The 19,362-nt window shown below is 51.2% G+C and overlaps 2 protein-coding genes across 4 annotated transcripts; one reads left to right on the forward strand and one right to left on the reverse strand.

Moving 5' to 3' along the window:
• Positions 1 to 5,597: 5,597 nt before the first annotated feature.
• LOC127613514 (galanin receptor type 1-like) lies at positions 5,598 to 8,237 on the reverse strand. Its single transcript, XM_052084576.1, has 2 exons — positions 7,573 to 8,237; positions 5,598 to 6,856 (listed from the first exon to the last, which is right to left on the reverse strand). Exons 1-2 carry the CDS (start codon positions 8,235 to 8,237, stop codon positions 6,034 to 6,036), a joined length of 1,488 nt encoding a protein of 495 aa, XP_051940536.1. The 3' UTR covers positions 5,598 to 6,033.
• Positions 8,238 to 14,050: 5,813 nt separating this feature from the next.
• Positions 14,051 to 19,205, forward strand: LOC127613126 (uncharacterized). Of its 3 annotated transcripts, XM_052084037.1 has the most exons (9): positions 14,051 to 14,238; positions 15,405 to 15,770; positions 15,939 to 16,148; positions 16,225 to 16,575; positions 16,720 to 16,959; positions 17,136 to 17,512; positions 17,949 to 18,039; positions 18,121 to 18,178; positions 18,632 to 19,205. In XM_052084037.1, the coding sequence occupies exons 1-6, from the start codon at positions 14,187 to 14,189 to the stop codon at positions 17,501 to 17,503; spliced, it is 1,587 nt and encodes a 528-aa protein (XP_051939997.1). In that variant the 5' UTR covers positions 14,051 to 14,186; the 3' UTR covers positions 17,504 to 17,512; positions 17,949 to 18,039; positions 18,121 to 18,178; positions 18,632 to 19,205. The 3 variants fall into 3 exon arrangements, with proteins under 3 accessions (XP_051939997.1, XP_051939996.1, XP_051939998.1); XM_052084036.1 differs by lacking the exon at positions 14,051 to 14,238 and having other exon boundaries at positions 14,435 to 15,770; XM_052084038.1 differs by lacking the exon at positions 14,051 to 14,238 and having other exon boundaries at positions 14,435 to 15,626.
• The last annotated feature ends 157 nt before the right edge of the window (positions 19,206 to 19,362 follow it).

Here is a 19,362-nt window from a genome sequence, read left to right on the forward strand (position 1 = left end):
TTCGCCCGCACCCCCAGTACATCCTTTGATGACTCACCTTCCTTTAACCCCATCAGGCTTCTCGCCGCCTGCGCTTTTTCTTCCCGCCGTTTGCACTCTGAGCCCACTTCTTGGCCCAATTGTTGGTTTTGTGCTTTCTATATTACTGTCTGAATCACAGATAAACAGCAGAATTTGTCTATTTGTTGTTTTGCAGATCTGGTAAATCTTTGGATGCCACTTCTGACACCAATTTTTGTTTCATTGTCTTTGGAGTATTTCTGGAAAAAACACATCAAGTGGTGTTTTTGACATTTTGTGGAGTCGGTCAGTGATTGGATCCCATTTCTGCCACGAATTGTCGCTGCAGTGTCTTCACCTTGACTCGGAAAGTCGGAATAAGGATGATTAATGGATAGATAGAAAAGTAAAAAAGAGAGAGAGAGACCTAGACCTAGACCTTTGTCATTTTGAAAGGCTTTTTGAGACCCGGGTTTTTGCTGCAATATTTTATTCACCACTTGAATGGACTCTCGCGATCACCAGTTGCCGGCGGAAACGTCAGACGAGCGATCGATTTTGAACAAGCGGCAACGTGAGCGCGGCTTCCTGAAAACCGGGAGACGGGCTCCGTGGCCGCGGGGCCGAAGCCAAACGGCGTCGCCTCGGCAACCAACGTGAACACGGTGAAGCCGCCGAGTTGAAAACCACGTTAGGAAACAACGCTAAAGACTTTAAGGGTCAAAGGAGAGGATTGATTATCGCGCCGATTTTATTGCGCTCTCATGAAAGAGGCCCGAGTCAATAGGTTGGCGCTCTCATTCTCGCTCGCTCTCCGGCTCCCACGCTCTCCGCTTTTTTTTTTTCGCAGCCTGCGGGAATATTTTAGAAGAGGGTCGGCGTTCGCACGGTTGCTGCCTCACGTGGCCTGCCTCGCTGGTTTATTAGGGTGCGCCCTTTAACCCTCGTAGTGCACCGCTTGCGATAAATGTAAAATGATGTCTTTGAATCAAAGGCAAAGGCATTCAGAAAAACACGAGAGAGCTGAAACTTATGGAGGGGTTCTAAAATGGACTAAATTTCATGACGTCACCGGCTGATAATTCTCAGGCATTGCAGCAATAATACAAAAACGTTTTGATACATTAATCTTCACAATTTACATATTTTGCACCATAGAGACCCATTATAATTCATATTTTTGAATGCATCGTAAACCTAATGCGTATACATGCATTTCACGCGATTTATGCGTCAATCGCTTTGTTTTCGGTCGGGATTGTTAGTAGGGCTTGGTTGGGACCTCCAGACACCATTTTTTTTTTCCTTTTGCAAAAAATAAAGAATAAAAAATCTCAAAGAACTAATAAAAACTATATATGCATGGATAGCACAGATGCCTCTGAACATTTTGAGTGTTTGAAAAAAAAAAAGAGAATGTTTTTATAACACAAAATACATCATTACAAAAATTGTAAAATGTGTAACTTAAGGCCTTTTTAATTTGGAGCACTCAAGGGTTTAAATTGTCAATACCGCCAAGAAAGTAGCCGTGCTGGCAGCGGGGAGGGTGCGGGTGGACAATTCTGGCATAGGGTTGTACGCTCTTGTCTTTTAGACACTTGTTTGCAAAATGAAACGCAAAAAGAAAAATTTTGCAGTTGCATGAGCAATCAAGACAGCTTTTCTTTTTTTTTTTTTTAAACAAAACACCAAGATACATTAGTGTCAGTGTCCACGGAAAGGTCATCTTAAGTCATAGTCCAAAATTTCCCCAAAATGTAATTCGCATCTCCAGAAAACGATTCGCAACCTCAATTGTGAAATGTCATTTGGGACAGATGACAGCGTCGCATTCAACCTGCGACGGACGGGACGATTTTTTAAAAAAACGTTTTGAATGACAACAGCCGCCAATGAACGGGGCTACGTCCGGACGGCTATTTTTCATTGCTTTTAGATCGCGACAGACGAAGCGTATCGCCATGTGCGTCGCACGCGGAGGTTTCACCCAACAGATCGCGACATGACTGGGCGTGCATGACTGGCGGGGGTGAAAATGAAGGGCTGCAGGTGAGTCGGGCGGACCGCGGACGAGGCGTGAGCCAGGACGAAAGAGGAGGTGAGGGAAGAACACGAGGGCGAGCGAAGGCTTCGGAAACACTTTGACGAGCGTCCTAGCGAAACGTGATCGCTTTGCGTGTGGGTGGATGGCACGCAGGAACCGTGCCCGACCTCCTGACGCCAACAAATGTTCACATGCCGTCACGTGCAAAAGACGCGTGCGCAAAGAGGACCGCCATGTCGAGCCTGCGCGGCGTTCACGTAGGATCCGTGGTGATGCGTTTGATTTGACCTCAAGAACTGAAGCGGTTTTTTTCCTAGGACAGAAAATGTTGCCGTGTCCCTTGACATGTGCATCTGCGCCAGATTTGGGATGATGTGTGGATATTTGCTTTTCAGAAATTTTTACACCCATTTAATATATTTGTCTGCATTGGTTCTGTCATTTTTGTGGGTTTTTGTCCCTGATATGTTTGTGTATTCTTCTTGCTTTATAGACACACACACACACAAATATATACCGTATTAGTGCTGTGAAACAATGAAAATATTTAATCGCGATCAAATGTATAATTTCGTAGTTAACTCGGAATTAGCCCTAATTAATCACAGATTTTTATCTATTCTAAATTTCCTTTGATTTTTCCCATTTTAATGCTCTCGTCAACATGGATTCTTGGATCCGTTTTCTTTGTGCAATATGCAAAATCTTGTCTGAAACAACAATTTTCAATTTTCGCTGAACATTTTTCACTTGGAGCAGTTACTCAAACGTGGAGCACATTTGATTATTTTAGAGCAACGTAACATCCGGCGTGACGTGGTGCAGCATTAATCTCGCGATTAAAAAAAAAAAAATAATAATAATTGAGTTAAAATTGTTTTAAATTAATGCTGATAATAAACTGTTAAACTGAAAGCACTAATATATATATATATATATATATATATATATATATATATATATATATATATATTAGGGTCAAGGCTGGCTCTCTTGAGCAAGGGTCAAATGAGAGCAGACTTCACTAATATTGAAGTGGAAAGATATATCAGGGCGCGTACTTAACCAATCCTTTGCAGTAGTAATAATGCATGTGGACTTTGGCAATGAAACGCGATTCATTCTCAGCCTCGAGCCCTTTTTCATCCAAAAGAAAGAGCACGGTGATCCATCCCGCGCTGATCAAGCTCGTCCCTGATCACTTTGCATCAGTGCCCGGGGATGCTCGACTTTACAAAGTGTTCTTTCATTAAAGTGATATGAAGGGAAAAGGGAAGAAGAAATACCTGTGTCAACTGACCGGATTATCTGATCAGACGTCGACTCGCCGTGGACCGGCGCAGACGTCGGCGGTGCTCGAGCTCCTGTGCCCTTTGTTTAAAAGAAAAAAAAAGTTGATTATACCGTAGCACATGGCAGTGCAATACGGCTTGACTTGTATAATGTATTCCGGCATGATTGGCAGGGTATAGTGATGTATAGTTCAGTTATGTGTACAGTAAGCCCTCGTTTATGGCGGCTAATGGGGACCGAATCCACCCGCGATAAATGAAAATCCGCAAAGTAACCACCCCTCCCCCATATAGGCACACGAACATGTGTATGAGCATACAAAATATTGATGAGGCCAAATTTAACGGTATCCATGCATGTACAAGTCCATTTAGTAGTCATGAACATGACTGAATGCTGTATCCTAATAGATTTAAACAAGTATACGTTTGGTTATTGTATGAATAAGGAAATACAGTAAACATCTACATGTAGTACCGTATATGTTGCGGACCATTTTGCTGACTTTCGCTGCTTCCCGTTTGCGGACAGGGATCACTGAACAAGAGTTGAATATGTTAGCGTATAGCGTAGCTTTCCGTAGTGGCTGTTGAATAGCATTGTTGGGGTGCAGAGTATGTTGTACGCTGCGGTATGGTGTTGTGCGCCGCTCAGTTCGGCAAAGTCTACCATCTCGTAGTCAAGTGCGGTCTGGTACAATGTGGTTTGGAGTTGCGTATATGGCGCTGACCGAATTGGGGCTAGCGTGCTACGATACGGTGCAATGTACGCTAGCAAAAAAAAAAAACAAGAGTACAGTCCTCAGCGTTGAGCACTTTGTATCGTAGGCCTGTACTGTCGGCTAGTGTGGTTTCAGCTCGCAAAATACGCGCTTTGGTACGGTCATGCGTCCGGTGACCTTATCGCGACACCGCGGCGGGACGTTTGGTTCCCAGCTCAAGCGTGAAGAAACTCATTGACGGCCAGCCATTGTCATCTCTTCCCTGGCCGTAATGTCACACACTGCGGAGAGGGACGCCGTGGTCCATTGTGCCTATTTGACGCCTGAACAAGTCGCGTAATGCGTACTCAAGTGTTTTCAGAAGGAGGAGCAAATGGCTGCCCGCCGTTTGGTTACCTTCTCATTGCCCTCCCAGCACCACGACCGCGAGGCGTGGTCATGCCTGTTTGCCGCCGCGCGAGCAGTGACCTTGAAGGAGGCGGTCACAAAGTCGAGGGGGTGGCATACCTAGCATAGCTAAACAACTGCTAAAGAACTTAATGAAGGCTGTGGAGTGCCCTCCAAGAGGAAGCCTCATCTCAAGATGGGTGGCCAGCAGATATTTGTCATCATGTCAAGATCGATCTTTGCTTGACTTTCTTCGTTTGGGATTTTTACATGCCCGCCCCCAATGAACATCATTGACATACTAGGCCTATATATCCGCGTGACTGCGGTCGTTCGGGGCTTCCTGGTGAAATCCGAGACTCACAGGAGCCCGAATCGATTCGTGTCGCGTCGTGATCAACTGAAGAAAAGACGACGCGGCGTTGGGTCTTCTTCCACCTTCTCAAAGAGATCAAAGAACCTGTAACCAAGGAGGGCCCGGAGCAAATCGACAGCTCCCATTCCTCAACACGGGCTACCGAGAGGCTTACGAGAGCAGCCCAATTTGTTTGAAAGCCAGTTGGACAAAAGTGCCGCACTTGAGCTTCCCCGCATGCGACAAACACTCTCCCGTCTTCGCCGCAGGTGCATTTGCATCTGCACAGTCAAACAAATGACTCCCAGAAGCCATTTGGAAGGAATGCGGCGCACTCACTCAGCTCACCTGCAACCAGACGTGACTCCATTTGGTAGGTGGGGGAATGGAAAACAGGAAGCGGCCCATTTCCGAGCCTCATTCATCTTCATGAGACTTTTATGAGAGAGGACGTTGGATGCACGCGAGTCCCGCGGGACTCGCAGGGCTCACACTGGGAAATGATCACTGCACACACAAACATTTGCAGGTGCTGAACCGTGTGTGAGGTTCGACTGTAGTTCCAATGATATTTTTTTTCTCTACGTGAGACCGTTTTGCTTTTTTGTTTATTTTGTTCCAAACCATACTTGAAAGCCAAAGTAAAGACAAAGTACGCCGTGAAGCACCAACAACACACACCCATAAAACAGAGGGACAACAAAACAAATACTGCGGTGAAATACTTCGGTCTTTTTTGGGGTTGGGGGGGCTACCCGAGCGCCCCCACCTGCCAGGAACAACGTCGTCCGCGTCTCCGGGATGCTCGAGTTGCGGCCCGTTCCGCAAAGACTCTTTCGGATGATCGCCGGTTTCCTTTTCGGGGCTTTGCGGAAAACTTCGGTCGTGCGCCAGTTCCATTGCGGGAGCCTTTGGGCCGCCCGAGCGCCGTCCGCACTCAAACGACTCGTCTTATGACAATCACTGGCGGTGACGCCTGAGTGCCTCATGGCGGGGGAGAGCGTCTCTTTCGGATCGCTATCTTGAAGCTAATGAACCAACCAATGACGAACGCAACCGCGTTTCACACGCGAGTTTCCTTTGCCCTCGTCTTCGGGGGTCCTCAAGCGGAGCAATGAGAATGAGTCCTTGGGAGGCTCGAGAGCCCTGCGCGACCGTCCACCCTCTGCGGCAGAGTCGACACAGCGTATCGGTGAGGGCTATCGTTTGCCGACCGCTCCGGCGCTCCGGCTAAGTCCTCTCGGAACACAAAGCGGACCGTCCAACTCCCGAACGCCTCCCCGCGGGGAGCGTGTCGTTTCCGGCCTCCAGCCGCGGGGGTAAAGGCCCAAAGCCGTCGTGGGCCGAGTGTCTCCGCGAGGGGAGTAAGTCGAGCCGAAAGGGGCCCGGCGCGGGGTCCCACGCAAGAGGGGTGTTGCGTTCGCCCGCGCTCGGGCCGGATCGGCGCCGGTCTGAGACCCCGCGAGTGCGGGAGACCCTCTGGCCGGCTCCTTGGGCTCGGGCCAAACTCAGCAGGCGGGGAACGGTCGCCGCCGAGGCGGTAGCGCCGAGCGGAGCGGTCACGTGGTCCCGCTCGGTCGCGGCGGCGGCGGTGGGGGACGCCTCCGCCCCCGACGTGACAAAGGAGACGTCCCCAAAGAGGGCGGCCACTTTCTGGTAGTAACGCGTCCGGATCACCTTGGCGGAGCGGTAGAGGTCCCCGATGAAACAGTAGCAGATGGGGTTGAGGCTGGAGTTGGTCAGGCCCAGCCACTGGGCGAAGGGTCGGGTCTGGAGGAGCCACGGCGGCGGGCGCAGCTCGCGGTCGATCCACAGGTCGGCCACGTAGAGCGGCAGCCACGAGACGGCGAACAGCAGCACCAGGCACACCACCGTCTTGGCGATCTTCTGCCGGGTCTTCAGGCGAGAGGCGTGCAGGGCCCGGCTGCGCGGGTCCAGGTCGGCGAAGGCCGTCCGCGTGCCGCCCCGCAGTCGCCGGCCGGTCAGGAAGCCGATGGTCAGGTTGAAGGTGACCGGAAGGCAATAGAGCACCGCGAACAGCAACACGTTGTACCTGCGCGGGAAGGAGGAAGGAATCAGGTCGCGGTCGCGTCACCCAAAGTCAAAACGTCGCTCCTTAAATCGAGTCACGGAATCGGCAAAAAGGCAAAAAGGACTCCAAGTCTTGACGACGGCGCTACCCGGACTTGACGAGTGCCCCGACTCAAGAGAGTTGGAAGCCCCACGAGGCTTCCAAAGCCTTCCTCGCTCGATATATTTACCGACGGAACGCTAGCTCCTGAGCTTTGCGGTCAAAGCTTCCCCTCAGCCGTCCTTTGACGGCCGACGCGGTCGCGGTGCCGCGTCAACTTGCGGTTCCCAATCAATCACCCGAGCGGCAGCCGACCTGAGAAATGAGACGCAAGGACACGACTCGGACGACACCTCCCGAACGTTTCTCACCAATACAACACCGGCAGCGACGCCGCATCACACATTTCGACGTGTGCGGTCGCCAAGGGCAACCCGGGAGGCGCGGAAGAGGAAACCGGCGCAACGGTGGCCGATTTTGAAAACGGCGAGCCGGAGGCACGGCGACGGAGGGAATCGTTTTTTTGTAATGGAGCGCAACGGGGCAACTACGACAATGACTTTCCCGAGACTCAGGATCCACGTCGCCAGCCTTGCTGGCGCTCCTACCCAAACTCCAGCAAGTCCAAAGTCCCGAGTCGCAAGGACGAGACCTTGGTCCGAACGGCCCCGAGGCCGAACGCGGGCGCACGTACGTACCCTTGTTTTAGGCGATGCTCGGGCCACTCCTCCTGGCACACGGGAATGGAAAAGCCGCCGAAGCCGATCTCCCGCCGGCGGTTGACGACGGCGATGGGGGCGCAGACGGCGGAGGAGGCGGCCCACACGGCGGCCACGGTGGCCAGGACGCGGCGGCGGGTGAAGACGGAGCGCGCCCTGAGCGGCGAGCGGACGCCGTAGTAGCGGTTGACGCTGATGACGCTGAGCGTCAGGACGCTGGCCGCCACCGAGACGGCCTGCGTGAAGGGGACGGCGCGGCACAGCAGGTCGCCGTACACCCAGGCGGCGTAGATGCGGCTGGCCAGCGTGATGGGCATGCACACGCACACCACGGCCAGGTCGCACACGGCCAGGTTGAGCAGCAGGCCGCGGGTGGCGCCCACGGCGGCCAACCGCCGACCGCGGCGGCCGGCGAGCACCCGCAGGGACGTCAGGTTGCCGGCGAAGCCCAGCAGGAAGGACAGGCTGTACAGGAGGGTCAGGGCCACCGTGCCGGGCTCGCGCAGGGTCCACAGCAGCGCGTTCTCCAGGTCGGCCGCATCGTCCCAGGACGGGCTCGGCGTGCCGTTGAGCCGCTGCGGCGGCGGGGAGGGGGCGGGTCCGGACGAGCTCCCGTCCCGGGGGCCGTTCTGGAGAGAATCCATGAGGAGGCTCCGCAAAGACTGGAGAGAAAGTGATCCGGAATTCCAGACTCCGCCACTCACTGCCGCTCCCCCAGAGACGAAAGGCCGATTCACGGATTGGTTGAGACTCTGAAGCTGACGCTGGAGCCTACCAAGAAGTGCCAACTTGCCGTCTTCTTCCAGGCACGGCTTCTCCAGATGTTTTTGTGGGTCTCCTCCTTGGTTGACCTGTCAATCAAATTCCGTGTTACCGAGTGAAACTGGCTCCGGGGCTCGTCTTTTTCTAGTATCATGAAAAAAAATATTCATTTCTTTGCCCAAAGAAGATGATCGCGGCTAATTAAATGGCAGCCAGATAAGGATCGGGCTTGTCCGGCACTTCTGACGAAGGACGAGCCTTGGACGAGGTCTTTTTTTTGGGGCGGGGGGCGTTTCAAAGGAAGAACGCAAATCCATAAACTGACCCCACCCCCATCCCAAACATACCAATATATAGAGAGTGGGCCAAGAATGTTCGGCTCTCGTGGCCGCGAGACGGGGTGAGGACCCCTCCCCAAAAATGCCCGGTCCCCATTCCCCGAATTGGCCCCTGCGTTCCCGCGGCCGCGTGCCGGCACCAGACGGTCCGACATCTGCCTCCAATATACTTTCTTACCTTCCAGGCCGGTGGACCTCATGTGAGAGACTCCACAAAACCTCCCGCCCCCCCCCCCCCCCTGCGCCCCCTCCAACCACACTGCCGAGGAAAAACGCACAAGATATTCCACTTTTATATCTTAGCCCCAAATAAGGATTTGATTCCACTTGATGGGTTTCTGTCCTCCCCTCGCAAGCGATCAGTTATCGAAACACAGCAAAAAGCAAGACCACCAAACGCATTCATAATGAGGAACTTTGAAAGAAAAAGAAACGTCGAAAAAAAAGCTCTCCTGTACTGACCGCCGCCGCACTGATGAAGAACCGCACTTAGGCAAGACGCGGCGCCATCTCCCCGGCTCGGAAGTCGGCGTTTCCGAGTAACCGTCGAGCATCCGCCGAGCTCGCCTTCTACCCAGTGACTGAGCGCCGAGTCGGCGAGGGAGGGAGGGAAGCGTTCATCCGCAAAACGCGCACGCGCGCACGCACGTACGCAACGGGGCAGACGGAGCCGGCGTGTGTGCGAAGGTTCGGTTTTTTTTTTTCGAGAGAGAATGCAGATCGTTTCGAGATGAAGCGACATTAGCGATTTCCGATGCCTTTCACTAGCATACAGCCATCTCAATAAGATGTCCTAGACGCGTCATTTTCCAAATAATTCCAAATAATGTGCGTTTTTCTTGCATGCCTGAATTATTTTCATTTTTGCAGCATTCGTTGATAAGAAATAAACCTATCATCAAGGTTTTTGTCATGTTTCGGTTTGTGGCCACCGGGTGGCACTGTGGGGCTTTTCCCTGCAGCTGCACACCTGTTGCTCATTACGTAATTCGTGGCATTATAAGGACTCGCGGCCGACTACTTTGTTTTTGTGCCGTTTCTTTGCAACTGTCATGGTTTTTGTTTGTTTAAATTAGTTTTGTTCTTAGGATTGAGTTGTCTGTGTTTTAATGCAATTCTTGGAGTACACCCTGCTCCTCCTGCCTGCCTGCTTTATGGGGTCCACCACCACCTCGCAACGTGACACTAGATTGTTGTTTGTGTTCTTATCAGATGCGATTGAAGAAGTAGACCGTTTCAGAATTCGAAATTTGCGACTCTCCAAATGGATCCGCAGGACTCTTCTGATCAGAGAGTCCCGCAGGACTGTTAAACTGTCTCATTGAAACGTGGGAAAAAAAAAGTTGGATCCAGACCAGGATCTCAGACTTCCCGTGTGTTTTTGCGGCATGTCGTCTTGAGACTGTTTTTGGGGGTCCGCGTGCGCCGACCAAATGCGAGGTGGTTTCGTGTCTCCCTGGGGCTCAAGTATTTTTCACAAGTCTGTTACCGAGCAAAACGGCAGATTGATCGTGTTTGGTTGGGCATGGGGTCCGGAGACCTTTTTGCGGGTCTCTCGGGACATTCACGCCTCAACGCAACCGCCGCTGTCGACGAAGCGCTGCAACATGCACCGAAAACAATTCGGACAACAACAAACATGAAATGAATCATGTCAAAAGCACAAAAACTGTCCAACTCAAAATCGAGTCTTATTCCGCGGTTCCATTTTTTTTTTCCTTCCCCCGCCCCGTCTTCGTTAAGCCCATCACGTCCGCGACGCCCTTCGCCTCTCGGCCTTCCTCATTGGAGGAACTCCGGGCGGGCGGCTAAAGAGCCGATCTACGCCAGGGCGACAAATGACCTAAATGAGGCGGCGCGCGCCTGCGGCCACGCCTCGGCGACGCCGCAAATTCCCACTCGGGATGCCGCGCCGTCGCCCATCGATTGGAATAAGCGCAATTTAATCAGCGCTCACGTGACCGATGATGTAACGCTACACTGGCCTGACGTCCGCGCGGGGGGGAGGTGTGTGGGGGGGTGAGAAATTCTGTCAGAGAGCGTCGATGAAGAATAAAAATCAAGTCAAATGAAAGTTGCAGTGCCATCGAGCGGCTGACGTCAACGGCAAGTTGCCCGCCGAGTTCTTCGCGTTTCTTATTAGCTGTAATATTTATTTCCATTTCCCAAGATGCCCCGCCGCGTGGCTTCCCGCATCCCCCCCCCCTTGCGGAGTTGACGTCAGGACACATTCGACTCAAAAGGCAATTTAGCGCCTCCCCCAGTGGGAGTGACTCATATGCATGATTGATGGATTTTTTTTTCTTTTCTCCTCTATCTTTAGCAATTACACATAGCGTTTTATAATCCAGTGCGTCCAAAATGTGGAAAAAAAAATGACAAAATAGGACATCAATTGAAGGTGCGCCTTTTAGTGCGGAAAATACGCTACGCCGCGGTCAGCTGCCGACTGTCCATCAAATGCGGTAACAGTACTACAAAGCTGGGAAATATCAACACTCCTCCCACCAGCGACTTTTTTGGGGGTTTGGTTTGGTTTTGTGGCGACTTGGGTCGGTTCGGCAAGCCCAGGTGTCGAAGCAAACGTGCTGAATGTCAATCCATTTCACTCGACGGTCTTTGAATCATTTCAGCAGCATTCTGGAGCAACTGGAGACGCACGATGGAGGATGGGCTGGCTCCAAATTCAAGCGCACGACAGTCATCCCGCCAGGATGTGACCAAGGCGTGACCGAGCGTACCTCAAAACACTCTTCAAAAGAGGAGATGCTTGACTCAGGCCAGCCGCCTCAGATGAAAGAAGCCGGTGCTTGGAAAATGGCTCGCGCTACATGAGTGAATTCAATCTTTTTCCAATGATTTCAAACTCTACGTTCAATTCTCATTTGAAGTCGTGGTCGCTTTTTATTTTATTTGTATTTTTTTTTTTCAAATAAAGTTGAGATGAGAATGGTCTTCCTTCGATGCTTGCGCAAGTCATCCGTGTGCACTGCTGCCACCTACTGGGCTGTTGACTTTTTTTTTTTTGAAAGACCTCATTGGAGGGGTTACCAAACAAACACTGCTGAATATCAAATGAGGCAAAAGCAAGTTCACGTCTCCCCTGCTGTTGCCTCACACACACACCCACACACACACACACACACACGTCATGTCCCCTTTGCGCATCACGCGAGTGTCTTACTGTGCACTCATGGGAGTCTTTCATCAAAACCGAGCGCGTGTTGTTGTGCGCGGTGAATGTGGGTCACGCTCTAATCAGCGGATCTGATGAAGAAATAAATGGTGGGAGTGGTTTTCCTCGCAGGGAGGCGGGACGCAAGACCCGCTCCCAACGATATCGCGGCCGCGTTGTCAACACGGAGCAGCCGAGGTTAATGAGCCGCACGCTGCTTCACCGCGGGCGCTGCGGACTCGAGGTGACTTGAGACTAAACAGCCTTCAAGCTAAAAAAGGAAAAAAGCTGAAATAACCTGCCAAGTGAATTCTCACACAAGGGAGAGCAATCAAAATAGTGAGGGAGGAAGGAGATCAATATGCATTGATTGACAGCTAATTACACTCCCAAAGAGCGCTAATGGCGCTTGTTAAACGGAGCCATTTATTCATATTATGCATGTGAACGCTCAAAACGGACGAGACAAACAAACAAAGTCGCTAAAGACAAACAGATGAGACGAGAGGCCAACCTCGCGCTTCCTACGTGCGTGCGCAATGCGACAAAAACGCAACGACGCTTGTGAAGCGCCACAACGGATGCTGTGCGTAAAATAAGACAAAAAGGCACGGCGCCCACGCCGAACGTGCCGTTTATGGAAATGGGCAAAGCCATGCGCCGAAAAGTCCCGCTTGTTAAAACCTTCATAAAAATTGTGAGTGGACGAAGAAACGCGACAGACGGTCGTGCCGCGGCTTGTTAAACAGGCGGACTCGTGTGCTCGGGGGTTCGGCGCTTTCCATCGACGTTGGCGCTTTGGCACACAAGCGCAAGGCGGCAAGCCTCCAGACAGAATAAAAGGGGCTTCATTTTTTGGGGGGGGGCTCAGCGGGACGTCGATCTGACAGTCGGCCGCATAGCAGAGGAAGGAAATAGCACGCTTCCCGAAGATGGAACCCAAACGGAGCAGATCCAGTGAGAACAGCAGAGGCCCCAGAATTGAGCCATGCGGAACACCACACGACAGCATGGCAGTTCGGAGTAGCCTAGGCTAACACCAAAGATTCTGTCAGCTAAATAGGAGCTAAACCACTCAAGGGCGCTACCGCCAATGCCCACCAGGCGCATCCGTCGGCAACATTCCGAATGCGGCCAGCGCCACCTGCCGTTGTTCTGATGCTAACAAAAACGCAAGTGTGAACACACCGACACACACTCGTGGGCGCCTTCATTAGGTACACCTGCTGCAGTTTTCGCACCGTACCACATGCTGTATTTATGAGCCGGGGAACATCTTGGAAACACCACCGCAAACCAGTCGAATCACAATAATAAACATTATTCGACACGCTACACCTCCATTGATGATCCGCTACAGCAAAATATTCACGGCTGCCGTGTTGAGTAAGGAATAATCCAACATGTCACGATCGGGCAAATTGAATCGAGCCCTGAGCCGCACAAATCATTGACGTGAGGCGCAATGCCTTGATCAGCGCTGCGGTCTCTTGCGTGCAAAGTTTCAACAGGCTCACAACAAACCAATTGGATTGTACTTGATGAAAGACTAAAGTAATAAAGGGGAACGATTTACATCTTTACCCTGTGACGTTTATTATGGGATGATGTCACTCTCCGCGTCCCGAATGTTGTGACCGTGGCTCCGCATTCAAGACATTTTAGCGCCGCCGTGTGGTGACAACCTTCTTTGCAGCAAAACTGCCCAAGTACAGGACTGTCCATCCAAAGTGAGGAGTTCCAGTCAGCTTGTTCCTCACTCTTCAATTGCGCCGGTGTCAGCGTTCTCGGGATAAAAAGCATCAACTAACCAGGCGGGGTTTTTTTTTCCATCGACAGGCTCAGCGAGAAGAGGGGGCGCTGACCTCCAAATGAAACATCTCCTCTTGTATGGCGCGCAGTCACGCCGAACGTGAAACGCTCAGGAAGGAAACGCAACTCTGCTAAGGTGATAAGGTGGGGGCCTCGTGTTGAATATGGACCGGCCGCAAAATCTGGTTCTGGGGATTCGGGCGCCTTCTCGTGGTATGAGCTCAAAGCAACAAGCAGGAATCTTCGCCATGGGTCGGAAAAGTCCCGAATCGGATTCAAATAACCCTTGAAATGAGACCAATGAAAATGAGTGAACATCAGGTCGTGTTTGGAACACGTTTGTACTGTGAAAGCCGTTGAGGCAGTGAGGTCTGGGTTCCTGTCGCGCAAAGCTGAAGTGTGAAAAAGGGGAACGAGGAAGACGCTCTGCGCTTGCTCAGCGCCGTCTCGTTTCCTCAGTCTGGTTCACATCCACCCGCCGAGCCGCTGAGAAGTGAGCAGCCAGTATGAGTTGGACCGCACGGGGAGGGTTGATCATTTTGCTCTTTGGCGTACAAGGTACGACTCGGCGACTGTCTTCCATTTTGACTTTAGTTTTGCACAACTTTCCGCAGGTGGTTTTGGCAGAGAGACGCGGTCTCTCTGCCAAAATCACCTGAAACATCCACCGGCGTTTTCTTGAAGATCGCTGACGTCCTGTCTTCTGTCATATGAAAGAGAAGTTTGACGTTGACATTTCAGCCACGAGGTATTTGCGGTCTACCCAATAGGCAAAAGATCCAAAGCATCTTTGCGCTTCGGGTATTCGGTCGAACACCGACAAAGGTTCTTGGCAGCCCAAGTGGGTATTTTATTGATCAATTGGGTAGAAAAAGTCTGCATTTGGCACCGGGATATTTGTCCCCTTTGGGTGACATTGTTCGGAGCCGTTCGCCATGTCATTCGGGGGTGCCTCAGGGATGCCTTGTCGTTCCTAGCTCGTTCAGTCGCTGCGCAAACGCGGTATCGGGACGGCTCCCCGAGTTCCTCGCTCCAAGTGTGGCGATCTCCGCCGATCGTTTCATTCTGAGGATTCGCGATGACTTGCCGCCGACAATCGCGGGCCCGTTGTGGGCCGGGTTTCGCATTCCTGTTTCATTCGGACCTTGTGCTGCGTGGACCCGGTGTCGGGCCACGTTTTGGGTTCTTTGTCTGAGGTCAGCAATGTTCACTTCAGATGTGGCCTTTTTTATTTAAACCGTGATCCTGAGGAAAAACCCCTCGGGTACCAAAAGGACTGACTTGGATTCAAACAAGTCGCTTCTTGAGGCGACCCGATTGGCAAAATCACACATCACAGATCGACTGATATCAGGAGTTGCCGCGCACGCTCCCCGACCTGACCCGAGAGTCAATCTCGTCGCCATCGTTGACTGACTTCCTGCCGTTTCAAACATCCGTTCGCCGATTGCAATCAAGAGCTGAGCCGCCAGGGAGCCATGTGACCATTTGATTCTGCTCGCTCAGCAAATGCGATTCACATTGCATCAGCCTTCTTGTGGTCCAATGAACGGAGGCAACAGGACTCTCCCGGGGGCCGTCGTCATCGTCATATTTGCCAGTTGCATCCGATCGAACTTGACGGATGACCGCGACCTGCGGGGCCGGCAATCTGCACGGGCATCTCTGTTCCGTTTCCTCCCACGGGAGTCCATTAACCACGCCAGTGGTCTTGTGTGTTCCAGTGGTCCGGGGTCTGGAGGGCAGGTCCTGGGGAGGGACTTACGCTTGGAAGAAGGTTTGCGCCCTGACAGGAGCAACGGTGGACCTCCGCTGCTTCTTCACGTACCCGCCCAAGATAAACGGCCAAGACGTGAGCGTTGAGAAGACCTTGTGGTTTACCAAAGAACGCGACCGTCAGCCTGAAGATCTGAGGTCGGACCCGCAGTACGCCGGTCGTCTGCACGGTGACTGTCACGGCAACTGGTGCACTTTGTCAATCGCCGAGCTGAGGGCGAGCGACTCGGCCGTGTACAAGTTCCGATTCGTCACAAACCGACTGAGTGGAGGAAGCTACACGGTCACGCCGGGAGTCAATCTCACGGTCACCGGTACCCATTCTCATTGAAACCGGAGACGTTAAATGTTCCCCAGAGCGCATCTTGCCGCCATAACATACATCGCCGTCGCGCCATATTGAATGTGGCAACGTCGACGCATTCCATTCTCAACTCGATGCGTCTCTAGACACGACCTCTGCTTCTTCCTCACAAATCCAGATCTCAGCGTCCAGTGGCATACACCCGACGAACAATCTCTGAGTTGCGTCAGCAAGTGCAGTCTGGGCTCTCCGACTTCATACATCTGGTACGAGAATGGAGAGGAAGTCCCCAATGAAAACTTCAAAGTATACACTCCGACATCCGGCTCGAAAAACAGCTACTCCTGTGCAATCAAAGGGCACCGGCAGCTTGTATCACCTCCGATGTGTGAGTCGAGTCCGGTCGCGCCGACTTGTAGCACTTAGCTTCGTGCTCATGCTTCAGTACCGCTTCCATCTCTCAGGTGTGTCCCGCTCTTGCAACAAGGTGCATTACCACAAAGGGAGCATCTGCGCCCTCAAAGGCTCGTCGGTGGACCTCAACTGCACTTATAGCAGCTACGATGAGCTCGAGTCCAAATTCTGGTACAGACCGGATCACAAACACTTGTGGGCGGATCCCTCCGTCCCTCAGGACCTCCGGTTGGAAGAGCAGTACCACGCTCGCGTCGAGTTCCCTCCAGAATTTGAGGGACATTGCACCCTGAGAATCCAGAACGTGACCGAGAGCGATTCCGCCGAGTATCGCTTCAAATTCACCGCGCGAGATTTTGAATGGATGAATAGTCTACCCGGAACCAACTTGACAGTCACAGGTACAGAACGCTGCAAAATCATATTTCCAAACATGATCTTCATTGGTTCTCGATAGACGCAATACTTTGATCTGGTCTTTACGTTACGTCGCTCCAGATTCAGCCCTCCGCGGCATGCAAACGGTCTACTTCTCTTGCCCGCAGCTGCCACGGTGCGGGTGAACGCCGTCAAAGTGGAGGATTCTCACACGGTCGCTCGCTTGTTGTGCCACACGGGCTGCAGACCGTCAGCCGATTTGTCTTTCTGCTGGCGGCGGAATGGGGACCCGCTGGCTCGCTGCTCCCCTCTCCACGCCGCCAAACCTCTGGAACTCATTTTAAATCCCGGAGACTACGTCACCTGCGACGTAGAAGGGCATCCGCTCAGTATCTCTCCTCGCCTGTGTGAGTTTCCTGGACAAATTGACACTTTCGGGACTTGGTCATTAGCCGCTCGGCGGAATTTTGAGGGCTCCATTGTCCGTGCCCCAGCGCGAACAATAAATTAGCCGATTGGTTCCTGCGCTCGGGAAACCTGTGACATTTACCTTCTTGTCCACTCCCACCCCTCCCTCATCCAGATGCTCTGAGAGCCCCCTCGGTGTCGCTGAGCGACTCTGGCGACATCTTGGAGGGTGCTCCGCTGAATCTGAGCTGCATCAGTGACAGCAGTTTCGCTGAACACCGTTGGTACAAACAGATTAGACCCTCCCGCCGACAAATCATGACAAGTGGACCAGTGCTGGTCTTCAGATCCATCAAGTCTTCGGACTCCGCCGAGTATTTTTGCACTGTGGACAACGAGCTGGGGAAGAAGATGTCAGAACCTGTTGTGATTGACGTCAAATGTGAGTTCAGTGGTACCTTGACTTATGTAAGTGTTGTTTTTTCTCGGTGGGGGTCTGTCCAAGACTATACGGGCATGTCGACTCTTCACCGGTCTTTCTAGACGTCCAGTGTAAGTACCAATGTCCACCCAAGTCAATACCGAGTCCATTTTAAAGGCGAGGTGAGGCAAATTTATTTGCATCGCTCATTTCGTGTCCAAGACAATTCAAAGTGCTTTACAGAAATCGCTCAAAGCATTCCAGAAAGAGAAAACAAAATCTTTAGAAGCGATAAATAATTGTGACACAGCCGAGGAGCCTGGAAACGAAACGCCACTTCACTTTGTTTGGTTCTGGTTCTGGGAATACACACAAGACCTGTCCCAGACAACTTATGTGGTCAATTTAAATACACACTACCTTCAACACTGCTGCGTGCTGTGAAGTGGATGGTTCGATCCAGTTCACCTGTGAAGGTTGCTTCTGAAATTTTACCCCAAAAGCCTACATCCCGACCCTTTTTAGGAGGCGTGCGTGTGACATGACTGCCGCCTTTGCAATTTGTAGCAACATCAGCGACATTAAGAACCAACGTCATCAGGTTGAGTGTGACGCTCGTGCTCCTAATCCTGGTGATCCTACTGGCTCTCTGCATGAGGTACAAGCACAGATCTGGACTCTGGGTCTTCAAAGCGTACGTCTTCCTCACTCGGTTCCATGTCAATGCGATTGTGCGCAGGAAAAAGACCTCCCTCTCCTCCAGAGTGCAACCCAATGAGCTCCGACAGCCTGAAGAGGTGATGTTTTTCTCCCTTCTTTTTTGAAAGACTTGAGTCCAAAATGTACTGCATATGTCTTTGATGCCATCATATATATATATATATATATATATATATATATATATATATATATACACACACTGTATACACACACAACACACACACAGAGAGATATATGGCTAGATAGCTAGCTAGGTAGCTAGCTGCGAAGCAAGCTAGATAGCTAGCTCAATAGCAAGCTAGAACGCAAAGTAGCTAGCTAGCTGGGAAGCAAGCTAGATGTTTGCTCAATAGCTGGCTAGATAGCAAGGTAGAAGGCAAGGTAGCTATATAGCTGGGTAGTCAGCTAGATTGCTAGCTCAATAGCTGGCTAGATAGCAAGCTAGAAAGTGAGGTAGCTAGCTAGCCAGCTAGATCAATACGGTATGATCGAGCTGCTGCATTTTCTGATCTTTTCATGTTTCATTGCAGCGCCCCCATGGGGACTATGAGAACATCTATGCTTCGGTGCAGACACACTAAAATCAACAAGAGGACACTCTGTGAACAACATTGCAGAAGAAAAACTTGCCAACAACGGGTGGACTCGTTTGAATGCATTTGAACAGGAATGCGTTTCCAGAGCACTTTGAGCTCTTTTGTTGTATGAAACGTGCTCTTTAAAAAATAAATTCATTGGTTGATTGAATTCAAACCGTCCCATAGGAGCAATGACAAAATTGAAGTACAAAAAAATATATAATCAATTTGGAAGTCCAATGCCAAGACGGAGTTGTGGTCATCCAAGTACCTTTTTTTTCCCCATCAATATATGTAAACAATTATTTTCACGCTTGTGCTTTTTTTTTGTTATTTTAACTCGATAAGTTTTATTTTAATCTTTTCATTCATCTTGCTGTTATTTGGGGATCTCGTGTTCATTGTGATTTGTTAGAGCAATCTGGTTTTTAATCCTCATTTTTCTTTTTTTTGGATTTTGGATTTACCATCCACCGTAACCTGTACCAATGATGCTTGTACAAATAAACTTGCCGTGCCTACCAAAGGTCATCGATGAAATGGTCTACTTTGAGTCCCAGAGTCAATCTGAGGGTTTCGTTTCGGCACAAAAATCTAGTGTGGAGGTCCAGCAAAATGCCCCAAGTCAAAAAGAAGGTCCAGTAGGCATCGTAAAGTCAATACGGAGGCCTATTTCAGAGACC

Source organism: Hippocampus zosterae, chromosome 13 (assembly GCF_025434085.1).
Source record: "Hippocampus zosterae strain Florida chromosome 13, ASM2543408v3, whole genome shotgun sequence".
NCBI classification, from domain to species: Eukaryota; Metazoa; Chordata; class Actinopteri; order Syngnathiformes; family Syngnathidae; genus Hippocampus; species Hippocampus zosterae.

What these genes read in the sequence shown, in the direction of transcription:
- LOC127613126 (XM_052084036.1), top strand. Translation starts at nt 15,305, where the DNA reads ATGACCGCGACCTGCGGGGCCGGCAATCTGCACGGGCATCTCTGTTCC. An exon ending in GCTTGTATCACCTCCGATGT is followed by an intron (nt 16,149 to 16,224) that starts GTGAGTCGAGTC and finishes TCCATCTCTCAG; the next exon opens with GTGTGTCCCGCTCTTGCAAC. An exon ending in CAGTATCTCTCCTCGCCTGT is followed by an intron (nt 16,960 to 17,135) that starts GTGAGTTTCCTG and finishes TCCCTCATCCAG; the next exon opens with ATGCTCTGAGAGCCCCCTCG.
- LOC127613514 (XM_052084576.1), bottom strand. Translation starts at nt 8,237, where the DNA reads ATGGATTCTCTCCAGAACGGCCCCCGGGACGGGAGCTCGTCCGGACCC. An exon ending in GAGCATCGCCTAAAACAAGG is followed by an intron (nt 6,857 to 7,572) that starts GTACGTACGTGC and finishes CTTCCCGCGCAG; the next exon opens with GTACAACGTGTTGCTGTTCG.